The sequence below is a fragment of the Aotus nancymaae genome, unplaced genomic scaffold (assembly GCF_030222135.1).
Source record: "Aotus nancymaae isolate 86718 unplaced genomic scaffold, 86718_ANA_hifiasm-v0.15.2.pri h1tg000059l, whole genome shotgun sequence".
Taxonomy (NCBI): domain Eukaryota; kingdom Metazoa; phylum Chordata; class Mammalia; order Primates; family Aotidae; genus Aotus; species Aotus nancymaae.
The window spans coordinates 47450348-47478082 of NW_026988473.1; the positions used below are offsets into that span (position 1 = coordinate 47450348).

The window sequence follows — 27735 nt, forward strand, 5'->3', positions numbered from 1 at the left end:
CCAAGATATAACATTAAGTGATTAAAAAAACCAACGTGTACAACAGTGTGTATAACATCCTACTTGTATTTTTAAAAGCCCACAGACTTTATACGTATGTTTGTGCTTTACATGCCTAGAGTATCTCTGGCAGTATGTATCAGAAATGGATCAAAAGAGTTGCCTCCAGGAAGAGGTAATGGCTGCTGGAGGAGAGAGGGCAGGCTTAGGTTTTCCACTAGATACCTATTTGTGCTTTTAAAATTTTGCATCGTTTATGTATTAACCATTAAAAATAACTATGAATTTAAATTTGAAGAAAAAACAAAACCCAGTGAGCCTGTAAAGTGTTGATTCTCGATTTCTTTTTTTCTTTTAAAGATGAAGGTTAAGTTTGTTTTATTTATTGTTGATTCCTCTTCCGCCTTTCAAAGTCATGGTCATATATTAAGTAGGAGATTCTAGAATCTAAAGTAAAATATCAAAATGAGATGACAGTGTTAGAAAGCCAGGCCCAGGACCTGGAATTCTGGGTCCTGGGCCTGAGGCAAAGAACTCAATCCGAAAACACAATTTTCTGATAAATTAGACCTGTTATTTAAAAACTTTCCTAGTGTTCCAATGTATTTTCACAAGGTGTATATGTAAAACACAAAAGAAGCACTCTTAGTAAGGATACTTGTACATTTGTAACTTGAATGTAAGAAAAAAAGACCCAAAAAGAGACAAAATTCATAAAGCAAAGCATGTTTAAATGAATGCATTTCTCTTATTTCATCCTGCTTCGGTATTGCTCAAGAAAATGAAGCAATTATTCATCTTGATTTGCTACCAGGAATTCTTAAAAAAGCAACAGAAATATTACACTATTTAGTGTTTCCTAATAAAAAATAAAATTTCACTAATTGTGTAAAAAAGAATTATATTCTTTTACATAGATCAACACAAAACAGTACATTGCCTATGTATGTTAAATGCTCATTATAATGAGTGGCAGTTCTAAGAGTAAAGACATGTAGTATATCTGAATTTCATGGGTCCTGACTTACTGCAGATAGACAGTTTAGTAAGAAATGGTAAGAAGGCTGAAAGGAATGTTTTAGACACTATAGGAGGCCTCACTGTGGGTGGTGTAGATACAGATCAAGATGAATTTCTCAAACCGGAGACGGGCTTTGTGGAATGGACCTAAAGTAATGACAAGACAGTCACAGACTTCTGGAGGAGGCTAACTGGGCTGGTGTCTATCTGGCATATTTATGAACATTCCATAATGAGATGTAATATCAGCACAACTGATTATTTAGCCTAAGGCCTTGGTCAATTGACAGCTACAAGCGTTAAGTACCACAAGCCCCACCTCTGTATGTTTAGAATGCAAATATTTTCCCTATGCTTCTCGTCCCCTAGTCACTGCCCAACCCCCTCTGCCCCTTCCCTATTCTTACAGGACCTAGCAGGCTGGCACACTGGAGCTCTGTATTTTAAAGGCAGGTTCACAGGGAGGAGATACAAGTAACCACAAGCCCTGGAGTAACCCACGCAAAGAAACTGCTTGGCTTGGTCTAAATGACTTAAATTTTTCCTCGCCTGGAATTAGCTGGTAATTGCATGTGGGCAGACTTAGCCAGAACAGTCCAAATGATCAATTAGAAGGCAAAAATTAGTTCCTTTCTTTAAAGTTCAAGGGTCCCTGTTGAAGAGCCCTACTTCCAAAGCGATGCTCACATGGGCCCGTGCCCAGCTCTCTGCGGTGCCTGAGCATATTGTACATTTGCTTAACGATAATGAATTTAGTACTTATTTTGCAGGAAAATATAGGGCATTTCCATTACATGCAATCAAGCAAAAAGGCTGCAAAATGTGCCACTCCATTAATTCCAAGCAGAATCTTTCTCAAATGTCACCCTGAAACTAGAGTACAGAGTTATTATGAATCTGAAGGAATTAAGAGTAATTTTCATTTGTACAAAGGATTTGAGGGACATGACTCCTGCCACACACACACTATTAATTGGGTTAAATCCAATTTGCCAATTTCGGTGTGAATCACCAAGCTCTGACCTAGCTTCCCCAGTGGTGAGATCGGTAGGTTCTCATCTCTTTTGGCTCAGGTGTACATATGCACGTGCTCTTATGTGCACACATATGCACAACTTTAGAACATGCAAAGAACATGATGTAATTGACTCGTTGTAAACATGTTGTCCAAAGAGGAAAAAAAATGCCAACTTCTGGGAAGTCATTTCACCTCCGAGCCTTAGTTTCTTTATGTATAAAAGGGGACTGTAACACCTACTTCAGTGGGAGTCCTGAAGATTAATGGCCTTGAGTGTATCAAAACAGAGCACTTAGTGTGGTGCCTGACACATAGTTAGCACCCTTTGAATGGTAACTAGGATCTTTATTTTCATCTTGTGGGGACTCTCTTGCCTAAGCTAGTTCCCAAATCACAAGGGAAATCTGGACGTGGCACCGGGATGGGAACAACCTTCCCAACCTTCATTGCTAGGTTGGTCCCCAGGGCCTGGGAGGGACGGGTCAGCCCACTGAGTTATTGATCATTTCCTTCCTAATTTCAATTCCCACTATCTCTGGGTTGCAGCTGGATTGGTGGGATAGCACAGTGCGAGAGACAGGAATAAGCGGTTAAGGCAGTTCAGAGGAGGTCCGGTCTGCCAACAGCAAGAACTCCTGGGCGGTGGGGGCCCAGGGCAGCCCCTCACTCCACGTTCCGGTACTTGGTGAAGAGGTTGTACAACACTCGTAGTGTGGATTTCAGGTCACAGTTGACAATGTCTGCGTAGAAAACAAAAAACACCAATTGCTTCCGTGGGGCCACGTGTTCCAAAGCTGGCATACACTGTCCCTCCCTTCCACCCTCCACCCATCCCTGTGCACCCAGCATGTTCAGGGGTGGATGGGTAGAGTGGGCAGCGAGAATTCGGAGCAGGGGGCAGTGAGGGTAGAGGTGCTGGGGCACAGCGTCTCCTGATAAGGCCCGACTCTCCCCACAATCCTCACCTGTCCCAGGGGCTCTTTGCCCACTGCCTCCAGCCTCCAGCTTCCACCATAGCGCCAACCATGTGTGGTGGAAAGGAGGGGAATGCTGGGGATACAGTGGGGGACAAGGGGGTGAATTAGGACTCAAGTTGCCTCACAGGAACGTGCCTAGCAGAGAAGGGGGACTTGCAAGGAGTACTCAGGAAGTAGGTGTTATGGGGGACAGACAGCTTCAGACTAAGAACAGAGCAAGGCAGAAGGGTTTGAGGCACTAAAACTTCAGCTGGAGGTTCCTCAGCTTCTATGCCACCATTCCTTCTCTCACTCCCTCCCTCTCTCACTCCTTCCCTCCCTCTGATCCTCCCATCCTCCCTCCCTCCTTCTGATCCTCCCATCTTCCCTCCCTTCCTCCTTCTGATCCTCCCATCCTCCCTCCCTCACTCCTTCTGATCCTCCCATCTTCCCTCCCTCCCTCCTTCTGATCCTCCCATCTTCCCTCCCTTCTTCCTTCTGATCCTCCCATCTCCTTCCCTCCCTCTGAAACCATCCTCCCTCCCTCCCTCTGATCCTTCCATCCTCCCTCCCTCCTTCTGATCCTCCCATCTTCCCTCCCTTCCTCCTTCTGATCCTCCCATCCTCCCTCCCTCACTCCTTCTGATCCTCCCATCTTCCCTCCCTCCCTCCTTCTGATCCTCCCATCTTCCCTCCCTTCTTCCTTCTGATCCTCCCATCTCCTTCCCTCCCTCTGATCCCATCCTCCCTCCCTCCCTCTGATCCTCCCATCCTCCCTCCCTCCTTCTGATCCTCCCATCTTCCCTCCCTTCCTCCTTCTGATCCTCCCATCCTCCCTCCCTTCCTCCTTCTGATCCTCCCATCCTCCCTCCCTCACTCCTTCTGATCCTCCCATCTTCCCTCCCTCCCTCCTTCTGATCCTCCCATCTTCCCTCCCTTCTTCCTTCTGACCCTCCCATCTCCTTCCCTCCCTCTGATCCCATCCTCCCTCCCTCCCTCTGATCCTCCCATCCTCCCTCCCTTCTTCTGATCCTCCCATCTTCCCTCCCTTCCTCCTTCTGATCCTCTCATCTTCCCTCCCTTCCTCCTTCTGATCCTCCCATCTTCCCTCCCTCCCTCTTTCTGATCCTCCCATCTTCCCTCCCTTCTTCCTTCTGATCCTCCCATCTTCCCTCCCTCCTTCGATCCTCCCATCTTCCCTCCCTCCCTCTGATCATCCCATCCTCCCTCCCTCCCTCTGATCCTCCCATCCTCCCTTCCTCCTTCTGATCCTCCCATCTTTCCTCCCTTCCTCCCTCCCTCCTTCTGATCCTCCCATCTTCCCTCCCTCCCTCCTTCTGATCCTCCCATCTTCCCTCCCTCCCTCTTTCTGATCCTCCCATCTTCCCTCTCTCCCTCTTTCTGATCCTCCCATCTTCCCTCCCTCCCTCTTTCTGATCCTCCCATCTTTCCTCCCTCCCTTTCTGATCCTCCCATCTTTCCTCCCTCCCTTTCTGATCCTCCCATCTTTCCTCCCTCCCTCCTTTGATCCTCCCATCTTTCCTCCCTTTCTCCCTCTGATCCTTCCTCCTTCCCTCCCTCCCTCTGATCCTCCCATCTTCCCTCCCTCCCTCTAATCCTCCCTCTTTCCCTCTGATCTTCCCATCCTCACTCTTTGCCTTCCTTCCTTTGCAATAGGAGCTTTCCAGGTAAAGAAGTGGGCAAAGAATTCCAAGTGGAGAGTTTAGTGTATCTTACTAAACCTAGCTATGCTGCAGAATTCCCAATAGTCTAGGATGGCTAGAGAGGCTGGGGTGTGTGCAGCTAGATCCCGGAAGGCCTTGAATTCCGAAGTATGGAGCTTGCATGGTTTTGTAGCTAGAGGCTGGAAACTGGCAGCTGGCAGGCTAGCTGGGACTCACTAACACATTTTGCTTAGCCCTTCCTCCCTCCATCCATCTATTTACTCGTCACCACTTTCTCTGGCTGTTCCTCTAACCCTGTTCTGGCTCCTCTACCTTCCTCCCTCCCCCAAAAAGACCCCCTCTCAATCTTTGAAGATAAGGAGAAGAGAAAACAAAAATATGGAACTCTGTCTACTATTGAGGAATGCATACTTAATAAAATTATAAAGAAAAGCAAAAACAAAAAAGCAAAACCTTGAGGATTGGACTCAGAATAGTGGTCACCTTTAGTGAGAAGGGAGAGGTTATGTTCAAAACGGATGCAGGGCAAGTTGGAGGGAGCTCTTGGGAGCTGGCATGACTCTTTCCTCTGACCTGGGTGGTGGCTGTGTGGTGGCTCGCTTGGTAAAATCTCACTAACCTGGACGTTTATGTTTTGTGCACCTTACTCTCTGTCTGATATTTCTCACAATAAAAATGATTTAAAAAGCAATTGTATGGGAGGTCAAATGAAGAGGTGATTAAGAGAAGGTAATAAATGCTCTGGGATTCAAAGATGGGAGAGATGACACCAAGCCATTGGGAAAGAAGGGGTGGGGGAAGGTGTCAGGATTCTAGCAATGCTCTGCTCAATCCAACAGGGATCCTTCCAGAGTAGGCAGAGTGGGGAGCCAGGGGTCTCAGCCTTGGGACTTTAAAAAAAAAATTTCATTTTATTTTTTATTTCAATAGCTTCTGGGGTACAGGTGGTTTTCTGTTACATGAATGAATTACACAGCAGTGAATTCCGAGATTTCAGTGCACCCATCACCCAAGTACTGCGCATTGTACCTAACATGTATTAGTTTTTTCACTCCTATCCCCGCTCCTGCCTGCGCTGTTCTGTCGCTAAAGTCCATTTTATCTCTCTGTATTTAGCCTTGGGATTCTTGTAACTGGGACTGCCACGGCCTGGCATGCTCAGGCCCCAGGCTCCAGGCCTAGGGCCCGGGGCTAGGGAACCTCCTTAGGTTCCCCCACCTCAGGGCCCCTCCTGCCTGGTCCCTCCCAGGGCTTATCCTGGTTATAGACCAACCCTGCTCCACCCTGGCTGGGCCCAAGGTCTCCTACTGATAGACCAGGGGCTTCCAGAGATCCCTGGAAAGGCCTCAAGTGGCCTGGAGCGCACAGCTTCTGTTTCTGCTCCCGTGGTGGCTCATCACAGATCTGAGCCTCTAGCTGGGGCCGAGCCCTGCTACCCTGCCTTGCTCCTGCTGAGCCAGGAGTCCCACCCTGGATCACCTTCTGCCAGGTAGAATCCCGTGCCCTCTGGGCTGATTCCTGTCTTCCCCTGACTGCTTTTGTTGAGCGTTTCTTAAATTCCACTCAAGTCAAATATTAGGAAGTTACTCCAGGGAGGAACTGCTAGAAACGCAGAGAGGGGCAAAGGTGAGTTCGTCAAGGGAGTGGGTGTAAAGGGGAAGGTAAAGTGGCCCTGGAGCCGCTGCAGCAGGCTCCTAATGAGCTCCTCCTGCCCTCTCCAATCCATTCTACCTACTGGAGTCAGACTATTACAGTCCTCCAGGTAGGGTTGTGCAGGATGTGCACTGCATAACTCCAAGGCACGTCTTTCACACTCCCAGGGCACCACTGTCATAGACTGCAAGGTAAACAGAGCCCTTTTGAGCCGTGTAGCTCACAGCTTGTATGGCCATACAACTATCCAAAATCCTAAATCACGGCTTTGTAAGGTGTAATCTGACCGACCTGCCCACCTTTCCAGTCTCACTTGGTGCCACGCTGCCTCGCTCACTACGTATCACAGTCACTGTGGCTTCCTTTCACTACCCTCCCCATGGGCCGTGCTTGGCCTCTGCCCATGCTTTATAACACAACGTCTAGATCACTGTTCCCAAAGAGCTGGCTCTGGGTCCTGCTGCAGACCTCAGCTCAAAGCACAGGCTCCTGGAGGAGGCCCTCCTGACCTCGGCCTGGGCGCAGCGGGCCTGTTTTATGTTCTCAAGCTCCCACATGCTTCCTTCATAGCACTTACTCCAGGTGTAAATCAGTGACTTGTACGCTTATTGACTAACATCTGCCTCTGCCCTGGACTCTGTGTTCCTTGAACACACAGAGCATGGGCCCTCCAAGGATATTAACAGATCCATGAATGAACGGTTGCCCAGTGTCTTGGAAGCCAAGGAAAAAAGTTCCAGAGAGGATGGACAGCAGGGCCACGTGTTCCCAAGAAGGTGAGGAGATTAAGGACTGAAAAGAGTTCCCAGGGGACACAGGCCCAGCAGGTGACTTGGAAGACAGCAAGGCAAGAGAAGGTGGAGGTAAAGTGTTCACAAGAGCATGGGCAGATAGGAAGTGGAGTCAGTGAGCACGGGTCACAAAGGAGGAATCTGGGGGCCTGATGAAGGACAGATACTGACGGAGGCAGGGGAATTTTTCCCTTTTGAAAGATGGGCGAGTTCTGAGGTGGCTAGAGAAAGAAAATATCCAATATGGGAGAATGTTTTAAACTGGCCATTAGTGGTTACTAAGTGACATTTTTACATTCACAAATGTTTGAAGCCCATCTCTACTACAGCTGTGTGACCCTGGCAGTCACTTAAGTTCTCTGAATCAGTTTTCTCACTGGTAAAATTGGGCAATATCTTTAGGAAAAACACCCAGAATATATGAAAGGCACTCCAAATGGTAGTTTTCTTTCCGTTTTCCCATCTTTGCCCATTCGCAGAGCTGCTATGTACAGCCGTGCAGTCTGTGCACTGCCCAACTCCTGCACCATTCACATGGACTAACAACAGTCAGAGACACTGCTTATCACCTTTCTTACCAAGAAAGCCAAGGGCTGGGCCCCCAGGTAGTCCCAGGCAGACTAGCAGGCCAGCAGGAGATTGGACTATCTCAGCCAGGAGTGGGGCTGTGGATTCCTGGGAACTCCATGCTGTATAAACAAAGCCTCTTCAAGGCCCTGACCTTATAAACGGTGTGATTAGCAGCTCAGTTCAGTTCTGATAGCCTCTGTGTGCTGGCCCAGGGCCCCTCTCTGGGTGCAGACAGCCAGGACTACAGGGCTCCTGGTTAGATACACCAGAACAGAGGCTGTCTGGCAGCCTGGGGCCAAGGAAGAGGCGGCTTTGGAGATAAAACAGCTTCTGGCCAAGAGGAAAGAGCTCACGGTTGACTCCTCCCATCCACTGGCATTAGTGACTCTTTCCATCAGGAGAGGACCATCCAAAATGAGTTCATGATTCTCTAAATGATGCAGAGGTCAAAGGAAGGAGAGGAACTCTCTTCCCAGCAGAAACCGCCTTTGCACAAAGGGACAAGGCCCTCTGTGGCCATTGTGACACCACATCCCGAGGTTTCCTTCATCCCAAGGCACTGCTGAGGTCCCTTCTCCGAAGCTTTCCCCTGGGGTCTCTGAACCCCTTGACCAAGGTGGGAGGCCCCTGCTGGCTCAGGGCTGGCAGCTGGTGGGGCTGGAATCGGTTAGGTGGTGACTAGGCGGTTACTTATGCTCCAGTCCCCAGCCCACCTCCCGGCGCCTCTATCTCATCCTACCTCTGCCTTGCACCTCTGCCTGCTCTCTCTTCCCCACTGGGGCAGGATCCATGCTGTACAGATGCTTCTTTTAGTGGTAACGCACTGCCCTATCTGGTGGTGAGTTTGCCATTTGCTTTAGTTATTTTAAAAAACTTTTAAGTCACGAAAAAAAATTTTAAATATGATAACCAGAAAAAAAACATGCAACATATATGTACTGTTTTAAATATTTGAAAATGAACTCCTGCTCATGTCAAAAATAAAACATTGTTAGTAGCCTAGAAGCATCCCTCTCCTTCTACATTCCCTCTCTCATTCCCCAGAGATAACCACTGTGCTGACGCTTATGATTACTTTCTTGCTTTTTTTAAATTTTTTTGAGACAGAGTTTTGCTCTTGTTACCCAGGCAGGAATGCAGTAGTGTGATCTCACCTCACCACAACCTCCGCCTCCTGGGTTCAAGCAATTCTCCAGCCTTAGCCTCCCAAGTGGCTGGGATTACAGGCAAGTGCCACCACGCCTGGCTAATTTTTTGTATTTTTAGTAGAGACAGGGTTTCTCCATGTTTGTCAGGCTGGTGTTGAACTCCCGACCTCAGGTGATCTGTCTGCCTTGGTCTCCCAAAGCGCTGAAACTACAGATGTGAGCCACTGTGCCCAGCCCTATACCTCCTCGCTTTTCTTACCAGTCCTACATCAACCCGTGCCCTTGAACAGTAGATTCTATTGTTGCCTCTTTGCATATTTCACAGGATTCATCTATGTTGTTGCATGAGCTGCCTGTTTTTTAAGTTTTACTGAAGCATAGTTATGATTATCCAACTATAATTCTATAATTGTTCAAGAATAAAGCTTCTTGACCAGGCGCAGTGGCTCACGTCTGTAATCTCAGCATTTTGGGATGCCGAGGCGGGCGGATCACCTGAGGTCAGGAGTTCAAGACCGGTCTGGCCAACATGTAGAAACCCCATCTCTACTAAAAATACAAAACTTAGCTGGGCGTGGTGGTGGCAGCCGGTCATCCCAGCTACTTGGAAGGCTAAGGCAGGAGAATCGCTTGAACCTGGGAGGGAAAGGTTGCAGTGAGCCAAGATGGTGCCATTGTACTCCAGCCTGGGTGACAAGAGGGAAACTCAGTCTCAAAAAAAAAAAAAATAAGCTTCTTGATTTATTGTCTACCTCTGGTAGTTTTTCAATGCTTCGAAATCATTGTTTTTGATCATTTTGTCCAGTTTTACACTTGCTTTTCTGCAGAGAACAGTTACTGATCTCTTCATGCTGTAGTAACTAGAAGTTCCTTCCCTGACTTCGCAGTTCAGTCTTTTTTATTGTCGTGGTTGTATTAGAGTCCATGATATGAATATGCTCCAGTTTACACAGGCAGTCTGCTGGGGATGTTCGCTCCAGCCTATGCTATCGGGTATTCTTGGGCTTGTCTCCTGGTGTATGGATATGCATGCGTATGGGTGGAATTGCTAGGTCAAGGAGTGTGCTAACTTCCCATTACTGCTGCAGTAAATTAGCATGCATTTTGTGGCCTAAAAACAACACGTATTTATTATCTCTGAATTCTGGAAATCAAAAGCCTCAGTCTCACTGAGATAAAATCCAGATGTCAGCACAGCTGCATTTTTTTCTGGAGGCTCTAATGAAGATCCTTACACTTGCTCTTTCCAAGTGAGGGATGGAATGTTAGGTGGCCATAAGGCAGTTACTCATGTTCTGGCTCCTTACTCATGTTCTAACCCTCTGGGGTTGCCTGCATTCTCTGGCTCATAGCCCTCTTCCATCCTCAAAGCCAGCAATGGTCAGGTGAGCCTTTCTATGCTACGTCACCCTGACACTCCTGACTCCCTCTTCCACTTATACTAAGGACCCCTGTGATGACATTGGGACCACCTAGATAATGTCATCATCTCCAGACCCTAAATTTGATCACATCTGCAAAGCCCCTTTTGCCATGTAAGATACACATGAACAGGTTCTGAGGGTTAGGACCTAGACATTTTTGGCGGGGGGTGGAGAGAGTATCTACCACATTATTTTATAGCATATTCAACTACGTTAGATGAGAATGAACTGTTTTCTACTTTCAGCCAAATAAGGACTGAATAAAAATAAAATGGTTCTATCAATTTAGAACACCAGCAGTTTCTGTTGCTCCACATCCTTGCTAACACTTGGTATGATTAGAGTTTTAAATGTTTGTCACTGTTGGCTTGTGCACACTATTTCCTGGGGAGCTGAACATTTTCCATATTATCAGCCACTGACCAAGTCTTCCCCAAATGAAGTCATCACCTGGAACTAAGCTGCCATCACCTGCCTGTTTTTCAGCATTGGTTGCCATCTAGTCCCAGGTATGAGACTCCTTAAATTTTACACATTTAGTCCTATAGACTTCAATCCTGCCTGGTACTAGATGTCTCCTGAGTCCCTGCCTGCCTGTTATTCTGGGCTCTTAACCATATTTGATGATGAGTCTACTTGAAGGGCGATAACAGGGTGACAGTGCATTTGAAGACATGTGGCGCAATGCCCTAAATAAAAAGCTGCTAGCTTCATGACAATATGTCTTTTTATTTTCTTTTTTTTCAGACAGGGTCTCACTTTGTTGTCCAGGCTAGAGTGCAGTGGTCCAATCTTGGCTCACTGCAACTTCCGCCTCCCAGGCTCAAGTGATCCCTTCCCCGTGGCCTCCCAAGGAGCTGGGACTACAGGCATGCACCATCACACCTGGCTAATTTTTTTGTACAGATGGGGTCTCCCTATGTTGCCCACGCTGGTCTCAAACTCCTGAGCTCAAGCCATCTGCCCGCCTTGGCCTTCCAAAGTGTTGAGATTACAGGTGTGAGCTTCCATGCTTGGCTATTATTTCAACTGCTCCACTGGTTATGAACTTGATGCTAACCCTTGGCTTACACTTAACTGAGGTAGTAAAAGGTCATGAAGCTTGGCCAGCAAGTCATCTCAGCTAGAAACCCAGTTACTGGGGTTTTTCAAGGCACAACAGAGTTTTAAGTGTTAAACAGCATGACAGAGAATGCATTTTCCTGACCTTAAAAATATTTTGTCATGAAAAATGCCTCCACCACAACCAGTTTGATTTTGAAATGTCCTTAAAGAGTTACCGACATTGGCGGCCTTTGAAATGTCTGCATCATTTACTTCCGAATCTCACTTTCCAGGTAGAAGCATAAAAACCAGAGGGAATGCTGGGATATACGTCTCACAAAGTCCAATTTCATAAAATGCCATTTCCATTCCCCTTTACGTACTGGAAATCTACAGCATGGGCATTATGCCCTGTGTCATAACAAATAAAACACGTGTTTTTCCATTCACATCTGTCAGTTTCATATTCAGCTTAATAACTGCATAAAAATATCATCTGTATTCCAAAATATTCCTACAGATTGATTTACGTTGGGAAAATTACCTGTCCCAAGGGAAAGAAATATCCCAATTCTAAAATATCAGAAGTACTTACAATCTGTAACCAGGAAGTTTCATATTAAGCAGTTTAATAACATGGAAGCAAAATGGTGGCCAGAACTTTCCCACTGTGCCTGTCCTCCCAGAAGCAGGGCGCTCATCATCTGCCCACAGAACACAAAAAGTCCATCATTCTCAGTGGCACTGGGAAGGCTGGAGTGGCCTTGCCAAAGAGAGAGCCCTAGAGGGACACCAGCCTTGCCAGAGGTCCTCTGCCAGTTCTCAGTTGACCAGGGGCTTAGGACAAGGTGGTAATAAATGAGAACAGGGGTTGATGTTGGCTAGAGACAATAGATGCTGAATCTGGAAGAAGTCGTGAGACAGGGTCCCCATTCTTCCCCAGGGGGATCTTTTGCTCATGCGGTTATTCTTTCTGGGATGTGCGTACCTCTCTCCCAGTCTCCGTACACCAAAGCTCTACCTGGTCCTTATGGTTTAGCCCCAGTGTCACCATCTCCAGCAAACTCTTCCTCCCCCAAGACGGAAGTGGTATCACCTCTTCAGTTCTCACAGCCTCTTCCTTGTACCTCTTTGACAGCAGTTCCCGTGACTGTCATTTCATTTTGCTTAACTGGCTGCAACTTTTCTCTTCCCTGGTTGACTGCAAGTGCCTTGAGGTTCAGGATGGTCTTACCCCTCTTGGTATATCATGATGTACAGAGTCTCAGGCACACTAGACCAGGGCATGGCCCCCACTATGTGGGGGTTTGGATAGAGGAGCTCAGAGCAGAGGCAGCAAGGGGGCATGAAAGCCCACCATCCTTACTCATCCACTTGCCTGTAAACTACCAGGAAAGTGTAAGCAAAAGGGCCACAAATGGCATTCTCAATGTTCTCATGGGACATATGCAGAAGATTATTGGCAAAACAGTGGTGACTCACCAGCTCTGGTGACATGGAATACTTCAGTCAGTAAGGGGCAGAAAGCAAACATCTGTACCAAGAAGACTGCTAGGAGAAGCATGCCTCCTCTGCTCCCAAATGCACACGCGCACTCCTAGCATGAGTGTGCAAGGGCTGCAGGAGCACTTGTTCCTTCTGCATTTCCCCAGTCTTATATTTACAACCCAAACCCCACATATCAAGCCCTATCCTCAGGCAGAGTCTGAGCAGGCGGAGCTCCACTTCTGTCAGGATAGTAGAAGCAGTTTTGCTCAGCACAGAACTGTCTGCGCTGCACCTTCACCCTGACTGGCAGCGACACAGCTCTTTGGCAGGTCAGCACTCTGTGCAGGGACAGAAAAACCTGGAAATCGGGCACAGGACAGATCCTGCAGCAGCACTTCAGCTCGCGCCCTGATCCCCGCGATCCCATATGCATGGCATGTGTGGGATTTCAGATTCTTTTCTTCCCCTGGCTGTGCGGTTGGCATCTCACAAAGGGTCTCCAAGACTGAGCAGCTGCACCAAGTCCCACCTTCCCCAGCAGTGAGGGCTTCAGAAAATGCTTCCCTCTGCTACAAAATCTGAGTACTTGCATGCAGGGAGAGGGTCTCATTCTGTTGTCACAAACCCAGGAAAGAGCAAAGTACCTTCCGGCCGTGGTTTTGGCTTTTCCAACCCTCCGTCTTGCATGAGCTCAAAGGCAAAGGAGACATTCAAGACCTGGCAAGAGAAATGCAGAGAGCATGCGCCATTGCACACCCAGGAGCCCTGGGACCTGACCCCAGTAAGTGAAGGAGCCCAGCACTGTAGCTAGAGGGGCAGAGGCTGAACTAATTTCAAGGAAAAATATGGCTACCAAAATGGGCAGGCCACAAGGAGAGAGAGCTAGCTGATCCTAGCTTGCTACTGGAGAAGCTCAAAACCCTCTTCATTTCCTACTATGTTCCTCTGTAAACTGCCAGGACTTCAAACTGGGGGTGTCTGTCAGTGCACATGTTGGGAAGAATCAGATGGCAGGACACGTTCAACAGGCAGAACAGACTTTCTGTTGTGGACCAAATGCCTTTGTGTAGCGAGGAGGATGTGGCAGCCTAGGAGAGGCCATCAGAACCAGGCTAAGCGTGAGCCTCAGGTATGACCAGCTTCACAGTCACTTTCCTTGTCATCTCTGGGGAGATATGAGTCAGGCCTGGGGCACTTGACAGGAACACAGGGCAGGGGACCAGGGCCAGGCTTCAGGGGAAGGCAGAGGCAGTCAGGGATGCCCAGTGGTCTGCAGGTAGCTCCTTCCCAGCTCAGCTCTTATCATAATGGGCCCCACCTCCAGGCATTGATGACCTTGGGCAAAGGAGAAGCTCTGCCTTTTTCTGGATAGCCTCAGCGTGGATATGGGCAGATGAGCTGGGGATGTGGGCTAGAGGGCCTCCCTTGATGTCCTTCTTACCTTCTGTTCGAAGCTGTCCGGGGTCAGGAAAAAGCTGTGCAGGGGCACAAAGTAGCCCTCCAGGAGCCCCATGAGCAGCACCAGGTACACCCCATCTGCAAACTGGAGGGAGAGCCAGCTGATGGCACTGGCCCCTGAGCCTCCCAGCCAATCCCCATCCAGGTGGCCCATCAGCTTCTGTGCTATGCCACCTGAAGCCTAACACCCCAGGCAGGCTGCTAGCTGGGGGATAGGGGAGGTGGCCTGAGACAAGGAGGTCTGCTCTGCCCCACGTCTGGCCGGCCCAGCACAGGAGCCACAAGCCCATGGCTCTGCTCAGCTGACCCAGCATTTACTGAGCAGAGGCTGTGTACCAACTCCCTGTCTAGGCATGGGGACCAGAGCGTGGGGGGTCAGAGTGGCTCCTGCCCGGGAGGAGTGGACAGTCTAATAGGGAAACGTGTGGGGGCAATGCACAGCTGCTCTGATGGAAGGAAGAATGGTGGCTTGAGTGGGGTTGAGAAAAGTCACCCATAAGTACCGAAGGCATCAGAGGAGTCCTTCGGAGGGGACAGCGTCTGAGTGGAGGGCTCAGGATGAGCAAGACTGACTAGAGTGGGGCAGAGGGAGGAGGGGGAGGTGATGTCCACAGTGAATGGCATGAGGCTCCTGGGGTGATCTGTGCTTTCCGAACAGAGAAAGGCCAAGTGTCGCATAAGCCTGGGCACTCTTCTTTCTCCCATCTCTCTTTGGTGTTACAGCAGCAGAGTGCAGCTGTTATGAATGTGGGCTCTGAGGCCTGGCCTCCCCAGTGCAAATTCCAGCTCTCTCACCTACCAGCTGTGTGCCTTGGGCAAGTTCTGTCACTTCTCTGTAATCATATCTCTCATCTGTGAAACAGGGATGGTAATAGTATAGTATCTACGTCACGGAGTTATCATGAGGACCAAGCCAGTTAATACGTGGGGAGGGCCTGTAACCTGCTTAGCGTGCAGCATTGAATAAATATTAACTATTGCTATTACTGTCTGGGAAAACAACAACGCAATTGGGACATTACTTATTGGCTCTTGCTGGCAAAAGCAGAACTATGTGCTGAGGGCCCTGGCAAGAGGCTTGGAGCCCGGTCCCTTCCTAGGTAGAAGAGGCCAGATGGGTTGTGAAACCAGGCCCAAGGGACAGGAGAGTTCTTGGTTAATTGCAGAGGCTGCTGGTCTTCTGCTCGGGGCTGGGTGAGGTAGGCATACACTGAGCGCTCAGGGCAGGCTTGTGGAGGCCGGGACGATGGACCTTGGGAGGAGGAGGGGTTCCAGGTATGGGGGATAGACTGAACAAAGACATAGAGGCCAGATGCACATCCGACATTCTAGAACCCTTTCAAAGGAGGCTGGGCCACCAAATGTTTGTGAGTGTAAACAGCAGCTAGGGATCATAGAAGGCCAGATTTCTTGGAATCACCTTAGGAGCCCAGAGTCTGCTCAGAGAGCTTTCCCGGTAGCCAGCTGGCCGGACTGTGGCTCAGCCTTCATTAAGGGCAGAAGACCCTGAGCTTGGGCTTGCCTTAAAGGCAGCTCCTGGCTGAGTGCAGTGATTCATGCCTGTAATCGCAGCACTTTGGGAGGCTGAGGTGGGCAGATTGCTTGAGCTCAGGAGTTCAAGACCAGCCTAGGCAACATGGTGAAACCCTGTCTTTACTAAAAATACAAAAAAATTAGCTGGGTGTGATGGTGCACGCCTGTAGTCCCAGCTGCTTAGGAGGCTGTGGGGGTGGGGGTGGGGGTGGGAGGATCACCTGAACCTGGGAAGTCAAGGATGTAGTGAGCCGTGATCGTGCCACTGCACTCCAGCCTGGATGACGGGAGTAAGACCCTGTGTCAAAAACAAAAGGGTAGCTCCTCCCAGCATCAGGCCTGCAACTCAGGTGGGAAGGGCCTAAGCATGACTCACCCTAGGTGGACATGGGAGAGCAGACTCCAGAGTCTGTCAAAATCAAGGCCTTTCTGGTGGGAGCTGAGCAACTAGGCTTCATTCCAGCTATGGTGAGGAGGAGTTAGGAGTAAAAAAGTCCAATCTGTGGTTGGGGTTGGGGTCACTCACAGCTCTGAGTGCCAGGCTTAGACTGCTCCCCATCTCCCATGGCTGGTTCCGCTGACTTGGTAGGAATAGCAGATCAAACTGGAGGGACCCAAAGAGCTTGGCAGTCACCCCTGTCATAGCACTCCCTGCCCTGAGCCCAATGCAGCTCACTCAAGGAAGCGTCACTTTCTAGAACGTTCTTTATTTCCTACAAGAGTGTATGAAGTTGATTTCAACAGTCTAGACACACTCAGGTGGAGCTCAGCGACAGACTGGCATTTGCCTTTAAAATAAAAGGAGGCACCCAGATGATTGAAAGAGAAGCACAAGGCAGAAGTTCACCAAGAATGAAAGGGGGTGGAGAAGCAGGATTCATCAGTCTCAAAGTATCTCCCCAACAAAGATTAGTTAAGTATAAAGGGAGGAAAAATAACTTTATAGTAGAGAAATCTGGTGACCACCACCCTAACCAAATAATCCAAGTTATCACTAGCAATGGGGATAATGGACAGAGTGGCTCCTCCTGTGATGCCCTGGGAAGAACACAGCATGACTTGGGGAGTGCTCTTAATGAAAATGCATGACCTGAATCTAACATGCGGGGAAAAGACAGTCTATAAACCAACCGGCCTGAACGCTTCAAAAGGTGTCAATGCCATGACAAGAAAGGCCAATATACAAAGTTGTTCTATATTAAGGAGAGAGTAAAGAGATGTGACAAGTAAACGCAGCATGTGAGCACGCTGGGAGAACCGGCAAAATCTGAACAGAGTGTTTTTTCCACCTATATGATGTTGCCATTTTAGTAGGTTAAAAGCAGGAGGCTGGGTGCAGTGGCTCACGCCTGGAATCTCAGCCTTGGGAGGCCGAGGCGGGTGGATCACCTGAGGTCAGGAGTTTGAGACTAGCCTGACCAGCATGGTGAAACCCTGTCTCTATTAGAGATAAAAAATTGGCCAGGCATGGTGGTGCATGCCTGTAATCCCAGCTACTTGGGAGGCTGAGGCAGGAGAATCAAATCGCTTGAACCCGGGAGGTAGAAGTTGCAGTGAGCTGAGATTGTGCCATTGCACTCCAGCCTGGGCAACAAGAGTGAAACTCTGCCTCAAAACAACAACAAAACTGTCGAATGTCAGCAATTTCATATGATTCAATCTAAACAGATTAATGTATTGCATTATGTTAAAACTGCCTGCCTTTGATAGCTATATTGTGGTTATCTGAGAATGTGCTTGTTCTTGAGAGACATATGCTCAAGCACTTAGGGGTGCAGAGAAAGAGAGGTGTGGCCGAATATTAACAATTGGTGCATCCTGGTGAAGAGTATGAGTATTCATTCTTGTAACTTTTCACAATAAAACCTTGGAAAAAATCCAAGAGATGCAGTTCAACCCTCGGAGTGGAACAGATTCCCATGCCCTCATCCCCCTGGGCTGGAAAAGCCCTCCTGGCCATGTGTGGTGGGCCACTTAGAACAGGGGCTGCAGGGCAGGCTTGCCTCCACCTGTGCTGGGGGCTGTCACTCACCTGGGTTTCCAGTTCTGTGACCTCCAGGTTCAGTTTATTCAGGTGCTTATTCACAAAAGTGATAAGTGTCTAAAAGAGAAGCAGAGCAGACCTTGAGCTGGGGACTCGCACTAATGCAGGCATCCTGTGGCTACCCCACGACTCCCGTGAGGGTGAGAGTCAGGGTGAAAGCACAGGATCAGGCCTAGCCAAGAGCCCCGGGCCCAGGAGCTCTCTCTGCAAAGGTCTTTGAGTGTACAGGGAGGGCCACAGGCTCCAGACCTTGCAGCCCCACATGACTCAGGGCTGTGGAAGGAACAAGGAGGCCACAAGAGGCCAATAATAGGAGGAGTGTCTGAGCTGGTGTCGGGGCAAAGTGAGGGGCTGAGATAAAATGACTCCACTGGGTTTCTCCCTCCCGTCCCTTCTTTTGTGCAGGTGCCTAGGCCAGGGAGACAGGGAATTCTGTGAGGAGCAGGGAAGGCTAGGATTGCTGGGGTTAGCCTGGTGGAAAGACAGGGTGCTTATGCTGATGGAGAGGAAAGGGCCTGGTGAGACATCCAGTGAGGATCAGACAGGTACAAGGATGGCATGGGGGAAAGCCCTGCGTGTGCAGAGATTAGGTGATGGCACCAGTTCCGACAGGAAGCTTGCAAGCTGCAGGGATGGGTTTTCCCAATACTCTGCTGTATCTCGCTTCCCTCTCTCCGTCCCAGGCACCCCTTTCCCACCTTTTTCACCACATTCAGCTTGTCTGGGGCATGGTCGAACAAGGTGTCAAAGGCATCACGTTCTGAAAAAGAGGCAAACACAGTGTGGAGCACCAGAGCTGATCCTTGGCAGGGAAGACCACCTGGGGTCTCAGGGCCAGGCGCCTCTCAAGGTAACAGGGTCAACTATCCATGGGAAGCCTCTGGGGTATAGACTGTGCTGGGAACTCTGGAATGTGATCTGGGCCTAGAGTCCGGGGTGATTCTCACCCTGGGAGCCTGTGTCTGTGTCCGTGCGCGTGTACATTATTGGGTTGGGGCAGGCTCAGGGCTCTCTTTGACAGTGTGACCCGGGATTAGTCATTTCCCTTCACTCTATTCCATTATATCCTGATTTAGCCATGGTTCAGGTGTTTCTGAACCTTTGTAGAGGGAGGATGTTATCCAACTATTAAATCATTTCACCCCTAATTTTCAAAAACAGGAGACCCAAGACAAACAAGCTGGCAGAGGGCATAGAGAAGAGGGCTGGGAGCCAGGGATGGGATACGAGCTCTTCCTCTTAAGTGATCTAGGCCACTTCTACTCTTTGTGCCTGAGTTCCCTCTTCTATAAAAAGTCATCTTAAAAATAAACCTCCCTCAGGTTTTTCATGAGGACGAAGGGTGAGAACAAGCACGCACGTGTTCTGTAAAGTCTGACATGTTCTCCTGAAGGGAATATGTTTTAGCATGATTGAAATATTTCAAAATATTACCCACAGTAAATACCAGGATCATAGAAAATAGCAAAGCCGTGCTCCCTGCAGGGATGCTCCTTGCTGCAGCCTCCATGTTCTCAGAACCAAGAGTTGACACAGTGGAAGGGATCTGACTCAGGGAAAGAGAAGGGTCTCCGAGGTGAGCCTGGGGCTGGGAGGCTGTGAGACCCTGAGGCCTGCCTTTTCCAACTCTGGCACCAATGGGTAAATCTGAGCCTATCAGGAAGGGAACAGTGATCTCTAAACATTCATGGACTTCATAAACAAGCCCAGTCCTGAGAAATGGAAGAGACAGGAGCTGCAATGAGGGAAGAAGGAGAAGACAGCCTCTAGAAGGGCTGGACAGAGTGGGGAGAGGGGACAGTCCTTGTGTTCGTACATGTGTTCCTTTATTTCCATGACAGCATTAGAGCAAAGCTGCCCTGAAAATGCCCAGGACCCATCCAGAAGCCTTGGACAAGCTAATGAATCTTTCTGGGCTCCAGGTCTCTCATCTCTAAAATGAGGATAATTACAGTTGATATTTCAGTGGGATGTTCTGAGCATTAGATGATTTAATATCTAGAAATATTTTAGCATACTTCCTAGGATATAGAAAATGCTCAAAACTTTTTTTTTTCTGAATACACTTTCGGTTCTCTTTAAGATTATTACATTGGTTTATCCATCTGCACACCTATAACCCACTAAGCACTTGCAAGTGGTGTACTGGAATGAATACTAAACTGGAGTTAAGTGCTGGATAAACCAAGAGCATAATCTCCTCCCTCGCCCTTGGGGCTACGGGGTCTCGGGGTGTAATTGTGGCTTCCTGTGTTTATCATGAACGTCAGAGATACAGAAGTGCTTCATAAATGGCAAGGTCAATGGCCTGATAACTTTCAAGACAACTGTGCAGGTGTAGGTAGTCTTCTTCCCGCCAGCAAGCTGTCCCTCCCAACCCAATTTGCCATGTCACCAGGCTGATGCAGACATATATCCTGGTGACAAGCTTAGAGCTCGTTCTTCCCAGATGCTGCAGAATTAAGCCCCAGTGCAGCCACCAGTGCCAGAGGTTTCTTATGCCACTTACCATGCCTCCCTGAAAGAGCCCTGGAGGAAAAAGAGAAAGAAAACAGTGTGACTCTTCTGCTGTCCCTTACAAGAGGCCAGTCCTCTGAAAGGCTACTCCATCACTGCTGGAAGCCCACCCCATGCTGCCTGCCACCCACCTGCCTTGGTTGAGGAGCTCAAAAAGCCTTCTTCCATTGGCACTGTATTCTGCACAGCCTCTCATTACCAAGACTTTACCACATTACCACCTATTTCCCCCCTGATGTTACACAGATATAGGGGTGTAGTGCAAAGCCTGGCATAGTGATGCCTAAAGGATTACTTTTTACCTTAGATTTCCAACCAGAGAATCTTAGGATTCTTATGGGTGAACTCAAGCAACCCCTCAATGTGGAATTTTACTGCCTCGGTTGCTGTGGGCAGGTCAGCTTTGTCTCTCTCCTGTCCATCCTGTAATGCCCACCAAGATGAACCTGCCATTGACCCAGGGTAGGTTTTCTTAAAGAGTGCAGGAACTGGAACCACACTCATGGCAGAGAAGCACTGAAGTATCAAGAGCACAAGCTCTAAAGACAGATCACTGAAGTTTAAATTGCACTGAGTGATTTTTTTGCCGTGTGACTGATATGGTTTGACCATGTCCCCACCCAAATCTCAACTTGAATTGTGTCTCCCAGAATTCCCACATGTTGTGGGAGGGACCCAGGGGGATGTAATTGAATCATGGGGGCTGGTCTTCCCTATGCTATTCTCGTGATAGTGAATAATTCTCAAGAGATCTGATGGGTTTATCAGGGTTTCCTCTTTTGCTTCTTCCTCATTTTCTCTTGCTACCATGTGAGAAGAGCCTTTCGCCTCCTGCCATGATTCTGAGGCCTCCCTAGCCATGTGGAACAGCTAAGTCCAATTAAACCTTTTTTCATTCCCAGTTTCGGGTATGTCTTTATCAGCAGTGTGAAAACAAACTAATACAGTGACCTTGGGCAAGCTAATGAACCTTTCTGGGCACCAGGTCTCTTATCTCTAAAATGAAGATGATTATGGTAAATACTTCAGTTGATGTTGTGAGCATGAAATGATTTAGTATCTAGAAATATTTTAGCATAATTCCTAGTATATAGTAAATGCTGAAGACTTTTTTTCCAAATACATTTTTGATTCTCCTTATGATTATTATATTGGTTTATTCATCTGCACACCTATCAATCACCCACTAAGTGAGCACTTGCAAGTACTGCCCTGGAAACAATAATGAACTTGGAGTTAAGTGCTAATAAACCAAGGGTACGGTCTCTTCCTTACCCTTGGGCTGTGGGGCTTTAGGGGGTATAATCATGGCTTCATGTGTTTACTATGAACATCAGTAGATAGGAAAGTGTTCCATAAACTGTACTGTGTTGTCATTATTAGGATGTTGCACCCATGTTTATGTCTTTGTGGCAGAGAGTGGGGCCATGGAAAGCATAACGTGCATCAGAGAGACTGTTTGATAATCTGAAACTTCACACTCCCCGATTCAGGAGTTTCTCCCAGGCCATGCTCCTCTCTGCTCTGTTGTCTTCTTTCCCAGAGGTGAAATAGGGGGCACAGACAAGCCCAGCATGGGGGAGGGGTGGTAGGCAGTGGGAAAGTGAGGAATTCTGCTCCTTTCCCAGCAGGCCTGGCCCCTCCCATCCCTCACAGAACCAAGGCCAAGGCGTACCCTATATATCAGCTGACCCTTCAGCTACCAAGACTGGCCTCTGTGATGATACAGAAGCTGCTTGATGGGGTCTCCGTAGGCCATAAACAGGGCATCTTGGGAAGGGCCACTCTACATCTCTGGCCCCTAGTCTTGGCCTGAAATGCCCATGCCCCTTAGTCCTTGTTAAGCCATGTGCACAATGTGGTCTAGATGGTCAGTGCTCCGGACTTCTGTCAGCCGTGGCTGGGGAGGGAGAGGGAGGGAACCTCCAAGAGACTGGTTGGGCTTGGAAGGTGCAGGTCAGCTGTGCTGGAGAAAAGCTGGAATAGCAGCTACAGAGGGCAAGGGAAGGAAGGCATAGCTGTGACCACAATAAATCCTCCCTACCTCTCTGGGTGGGGAAACTGAGGTTAGAGAGGTTAAGGGACTCACCTGTTAAGTGGCAGAGCCTGGATTTGGATTCAAGTTGGGTTGACTTAGCAGTCCCTGCTCTTTGCACTATGCTGTTCTTGTTCAAGCGGGACTCAGAGAAAAGTCTGGGGAGCAGGGAATGCTGAAAGCTGACTGCCTGGCTTTGCATGGGACCAGGGCTCAGTTCTGCTCGTGATCACAAACCCACCCCACGCTATCCATCTTTCTTCTGCTTGAGGACAAAACTCCTGTTCCTCATGGCAAACTTTTGATAGGTTCTGATATCCCAATTTCTAAAAATAAATGGAAAAAAAAAATACCGAACTAAAAGACAACTCTAAGGTAGGGAGGCTTTCTGGGTCATGGCACATGACCAAACAGATTCAGAAAAGGAGGAAAAACGTCCTTTGAAGGTTAACAATTTAAATTCAACCCAGTGTTTATGGCATGACAGTTTCATGCTGGGTTGGCTTTTTTCGGGCACACTTTTTCCTGGAGTGGCACAAAATTAGAATTTTTCAATCACTGCTAATTCCCTCTCCCCGCTTCCCCACCCAAGTTTGTACCTTAAGCATTGAGAGGCATGTTTTGAATGCATGGAAAAGGCTAAACTATAATCATTGGCTGAAGTCTAATCCCTCCTGCAATCCCAATAAATGAAAACTAAATATCAGCAAATGGATGAATTTCGGAGAAACATCTGTGTTCCATTACAGAATCTCTGGCAACAATGGTGTTGACATACTCTGTGTTACCAGTTATTTCCTCTTGGATTTGCCGAGACTGGAGGATTCCTTCTCGTTTCTGAAATGGGGGTGGGGAAAGGGGTTGGGAGGAGAAGAGAAAACTATGCTTTAGAAAAATACAGAAACACTGATGAGCATTCCTGATATCGGGAAAGTTACTGGTGTTTAAGAAATGCACCCGAGATAAGATAATGCTGGAAGTGAGAGGAGGTCCTGCTTTTCTGGGACCGGCCCGAACCATTAGAACGCAAGTGCAATTAGTGTTTAGTCCAAACAAGTAGGCTGTTTCTTGGATGGTGAATCTTTCCTTTCTTTATTGGAAGACATTCTGCTGGAAGCAAACTGTTTGCCTCCTGGAGTAATCCACAATAAACCAAATGGAAATGAAGGCCAGGGTGTGTCTGCCCTCCAGCTGGGGCCATAGAGGGAAGCTGAGAAACACATTTAACTGGGGGGCAGGGTGGAAGAACTGAGGCCAACTCAGGGAATTCAGACAAGAGGCAGAGGGTTTTTTTTTTTTTTTTTAACTGATAAATATAGGAGCTTTTAAATAAGTAGTACAGTCCTCACTCAGGTAACTAGCTTATTCTCTGAGAAAAGGTTAAGCATGTTGGAAACCCACCCATCCAGCATCCATCCATCCGTCCGTTATCTGTCCTCCCTTCTCCCATCAACTCATCCTTGTTCTTATTCCATTAATCAGTACCTTCTATGTACAAGGCCCTGTGCTGGAGTTAGAACAAATACTATGGAGTATATGATATGGTTTCTGCCCTTGAGGAGCTTAGAGTCAAACGGGAGAGATGAAGCAGACACCTGAGAATGCTTTCCCCAAACAGTCCTGGTTTATGCCTGATGTCCCAGCATATTAGTCAGATTCCCTTTCATCTCAAAAGTGTCATGGATAATAGATATTGTGGTCACCCTCTCCAGAAAGTGCTGAACGCAGGCCAGGAGCAAGCACTTTTAGCTAGAATGGTCAGGAAAACCTTCCAAGGGGAGGGGTGCTGGAGCTGAACTTCAAAGACAGATAGGCTTTGGCTGGGCACTGAGAAGGGGTCACTTCAGTGGGAGGAATGGCCCCAGCCAGGATGCAGAACGCACAAATGCGTTCCAGAGGCCGTCCGGGGCAGGGCGGCTGCCATCAGTCAGTGGGCAGCTCTGAATGCGTTTGGAGGGTTTACACCGCATTGTGTGGGCATGGGAGCTGATGAAAGAGGTAATGTTAGGGTTGAGGAAGACTTTCTGATGGGTGTGAGGAGGGAGATTCATCCTACTAGGTCCCTCCACAGCCAGCACCAGACAACTGGAGGATGGTATGGACATAGCAAGCGACTGACAAAGCAAACGCGTCTTCCCCAAGACTGAGATGAGTGTAAAGAAAGAAGGAGCCTCTGAACGTGGGTGGCTCACCTGAGCCCTGCCTTCTTGAGCCTCCTGCCCAAAGTTCCAGAAACAGCCACAGAAACCAGCATCCTTGTGAAATACTTTTACAGAAGAAAGGAAGAGCTGGATAAGCAAGAGTCTGTCTGGCTTAGGTTAAGAATGGACTTAGCAAAACAAAAAAGGTGAAAGAAAAAAAAATTATCATTTAAAGGGGACCAGGTAAGATAAATCTTGAATTGGTCCCCTTTGTCATTTAAAGAGGACCAGTTCAAGATAAATCAGAACTTCTTTCCACATGCAGTTTCAACACAGGCAATGTTTTCATGTGGGGCTAATGGAGTCTGTGTCCTTGTCCTGCATGGCCATTCACAGACTAAAACCTCCACTCCAACTTCATGCAAAATTAAATGCTTCTGCAAAGAATGGAAAAGAAATCTGGGTTAAGTAACCCCTCACACAGCATCCTGATTCATCTCCACCCATTATTTGTTCCCTAAAGAGTTCTCCCTGTGGTTCAGTCTGTGACTCACCACCAATTCCGAGTCCTGCTTCTGTGCCTGTCCAACCTGATAAAGCAAAAACACCCCATAAAACCTGACGTGCATTAATGCCATTTTATGGAACGCGTCCTCTTTTCTCCCGCATGCTAACAAAACATCCTACAGGAGAAATTAAACCAACAACAGCCTTCTGATGGCCTATAATTGAGCTCAAAATAAGGCAGGAGACACAGGCTTGCAATGACCACTGTTTCAAAATAGTAGTCCCCTCTCTCCTGGTCACATTTGCAGTCATCATTACTGCTTTCTGTCTGTAGTAATTCCAGCAGGCAGATTTTATTATTTCTACTAGAGGGCTGTTTATTCTAGCAGATAAGAAAAGCCCTAAGATGGTCAACAAATTTATGCACCAAGAACTGGAATGGATTGTCACAGAACAGAAGATAAAGAAGGGCAATTTAAATAAAAGTCGTTACCTCCTCTAGTGATAAAAGAGCTATTATAAATGAATATGACAGTATGTTTACTTATGAAAATAATTTTTAAAAATTTCAATGTTAGGGATATGTGGTCACTTTTAAAGTACTCTTTCATGAACTGTTACAGGAACCATGATTTAAAAAACAAATAGATTATATTTTCCAGAGCAGTCTGAGGTTCACAGCAAAATTGAGAGGCAGGTACAGACATTTCCAGAGATTTCCTATGTATTCCCTGACTCGACACATACATGGCCTCACCCACTTTCAACATCCTACATCAGAATGATACACTTTTAATGGCTGATGAACTTATACTTGATATTGTCACTATCACCCAAAGTCCGTAGTTCACATAAGGGTTCACTCTTGGTGCTGTTCATTCTATGGGTTTCAATAAATGTACAGTGACATGTACCTAAAAATCCTCTGTGCTCCCACCTATTCATCCCTGCCTCCCTAATTGTCATCTTTAAAAACATAAAGAATTAAATTTACACATTATTGATTGATAAAAATAGCATGATAGAGATGACCTGGACTCACTAGGAAGATGCTTGAACCAGGGTACTCTGAGTTGGCCACACATCCACAGCAGACATAAAATGCTTAGTGCCATGTTTGATACAGGTGAGGAGCTCAACAAGGACAATTAGGGCCTTTTGGTCAGTAGCATTCAGTATCTGAGCCACACACATTCCCATTTTCTTTCACTCATTCATTCATTCATTCATTCATTCATTTGATGGAGTTTTGCTCTTGTTGCCCAGGCTGGAGTGCAATGGCATGATCTTGATTCATCACAACCTCCACCTCCCGGGTTCAAGCGATTCTCCTGCCTTAGCCTCCCAGGTAGCTGGGATTACTGGCATGCGCCACCATGCCTGGCTAATTTTGTATTTTTAGTAGATATGGGGTTTCACCATGTTGGCCAGGTTGGTCTTGAACTCCTGACCTTAGGTGATCCACCGCCTCGGCTTCCCAAAATACTGGGATTACAGGCATGAGCCACTGTGCCTGGCCTACACGTTCCCATTTTCTATGAGCTCCTGACAGCCCTCTCTGCTTCTTATTTGTAGTCCTATCTCCTCGGCAGGCAGGGCCGAGGTGTCATGTTCCTGTTATACCTTCTTGATGCCTAGTGGAGTTAAGTACCCAGAGATGGGGAAGAAATAATTTTTCATTGGGGGACAACTGATCAGTTGATTAGGAGGACATTGTCCTCCTCTCCTCCTGTTAACAGCTGATCCCTGAAAGTTCAACTCAAAGTCCTTTTGTCTTGGAAACTGGCCTGGTCTAATCAGGCACAGTCTACCAGCCCTCAAGGCTTTTTCTCACCAAGATATGGCAGAGCTGCCGTTATTCCCTATTCCCAGAGGCTGTATTGTCAAGGAGCTGCTTAGATGGAGAGTTCTCTCTTGCTGTATGTTTATTTGCAAAAGAACAGAAACGAGCAAACAAAAGGATGACCTTTGGCTAAATGGGTATAAAGTTGGAAAATAAAATTGAATTTGAGTATTTAATGGGGTTAGGAGCAGAGTGAGATAGTCACAGGGAGAGAGCACACCCTCACTGTGGAAATTACACAGCCATATGTGAATGGAAATTCCATCCAACAATCTGGAAAAGATGACCTGAGATCCCAGCTGTGCTTCTGTGGGTGGGTGAAAGGTGGCAGTGCCTTCAATACAGACATGGCCAGTTGGGGTCTCTCTCAAATGCACGCACATGTACAAACATGTACACACACACTCCATTATATGCACAGATATCTTTTCCCCATACCTAAGTATCATTTGTTTAACCAAAATATTATGGTTTTCCATGGTTTGCAGGGCACCTGCACACTCCTGTATACAAATTCACACACACACCTCTTTCCTCCTGACCCCATGACACACAGCTCACATACATACCACACACCCTCAACTACATATTACAGAGAAGACTCATAAAACACATAAACCATAGGCACATACCCTATACAAGGCGAGCTATACACAAGCACACGCTCTTCCATCTTGTGGACACTTATACCAGGGGAAGCCAATATGCATCAGAAAGCTCACTCAGTGCCTCCCAATATCCTGCACACTCAGCTCACTCAGCATTCATTCAGCCTTCCTTCTAATGATCTACTAGATACACCTTGGCTCTCATAGGAACTTGGCCTCCACAACTCTTTAAAGACACAGATGTTTGTAGTG

The 27735-nt window shown here is 47.7% G+C and overlaps 1 protein-coding gene across 1 annotated transcript in view; it reads right to left on the minus strand.

Annotated features, from left to right (window-relative positions):
• Positions 1-552: 552 nt before the first annotated feature.
• Positions 553-27735, minus strand: part of PARVA (parvin alpha) — a 154179-nt gene continuing 126996 nt past the window's right edge. Inside the window, exons 7-13 of the mRNA XM_012456639.3 lie at positions 23163-23221; positions 20342-20361; positions 18531-18592; positions 17821-17889; positions 14239-14340; positions 13442-13514; positions 553-2778 (exon numbers count right to left, since the gene is read on the minus strand). Coding sequence (XP_012312062.2) covers positions 2702-2778; positions 13442-13514; positions 14239-14340; positions 17821-17889; positions 18531-18592; positions 20342-20361; positions 23163-23221 — 462 coding nt within the window. The 3' untranslated portion in view covers positions 553-2701. The remainder of the gene's footprint in view (positions 2779-13441; positions 13515-14238; positions 14341-17820; positions 17890-18530; positions 18593-20341; positions 20362-23162; positions 23222-27735) is intronic.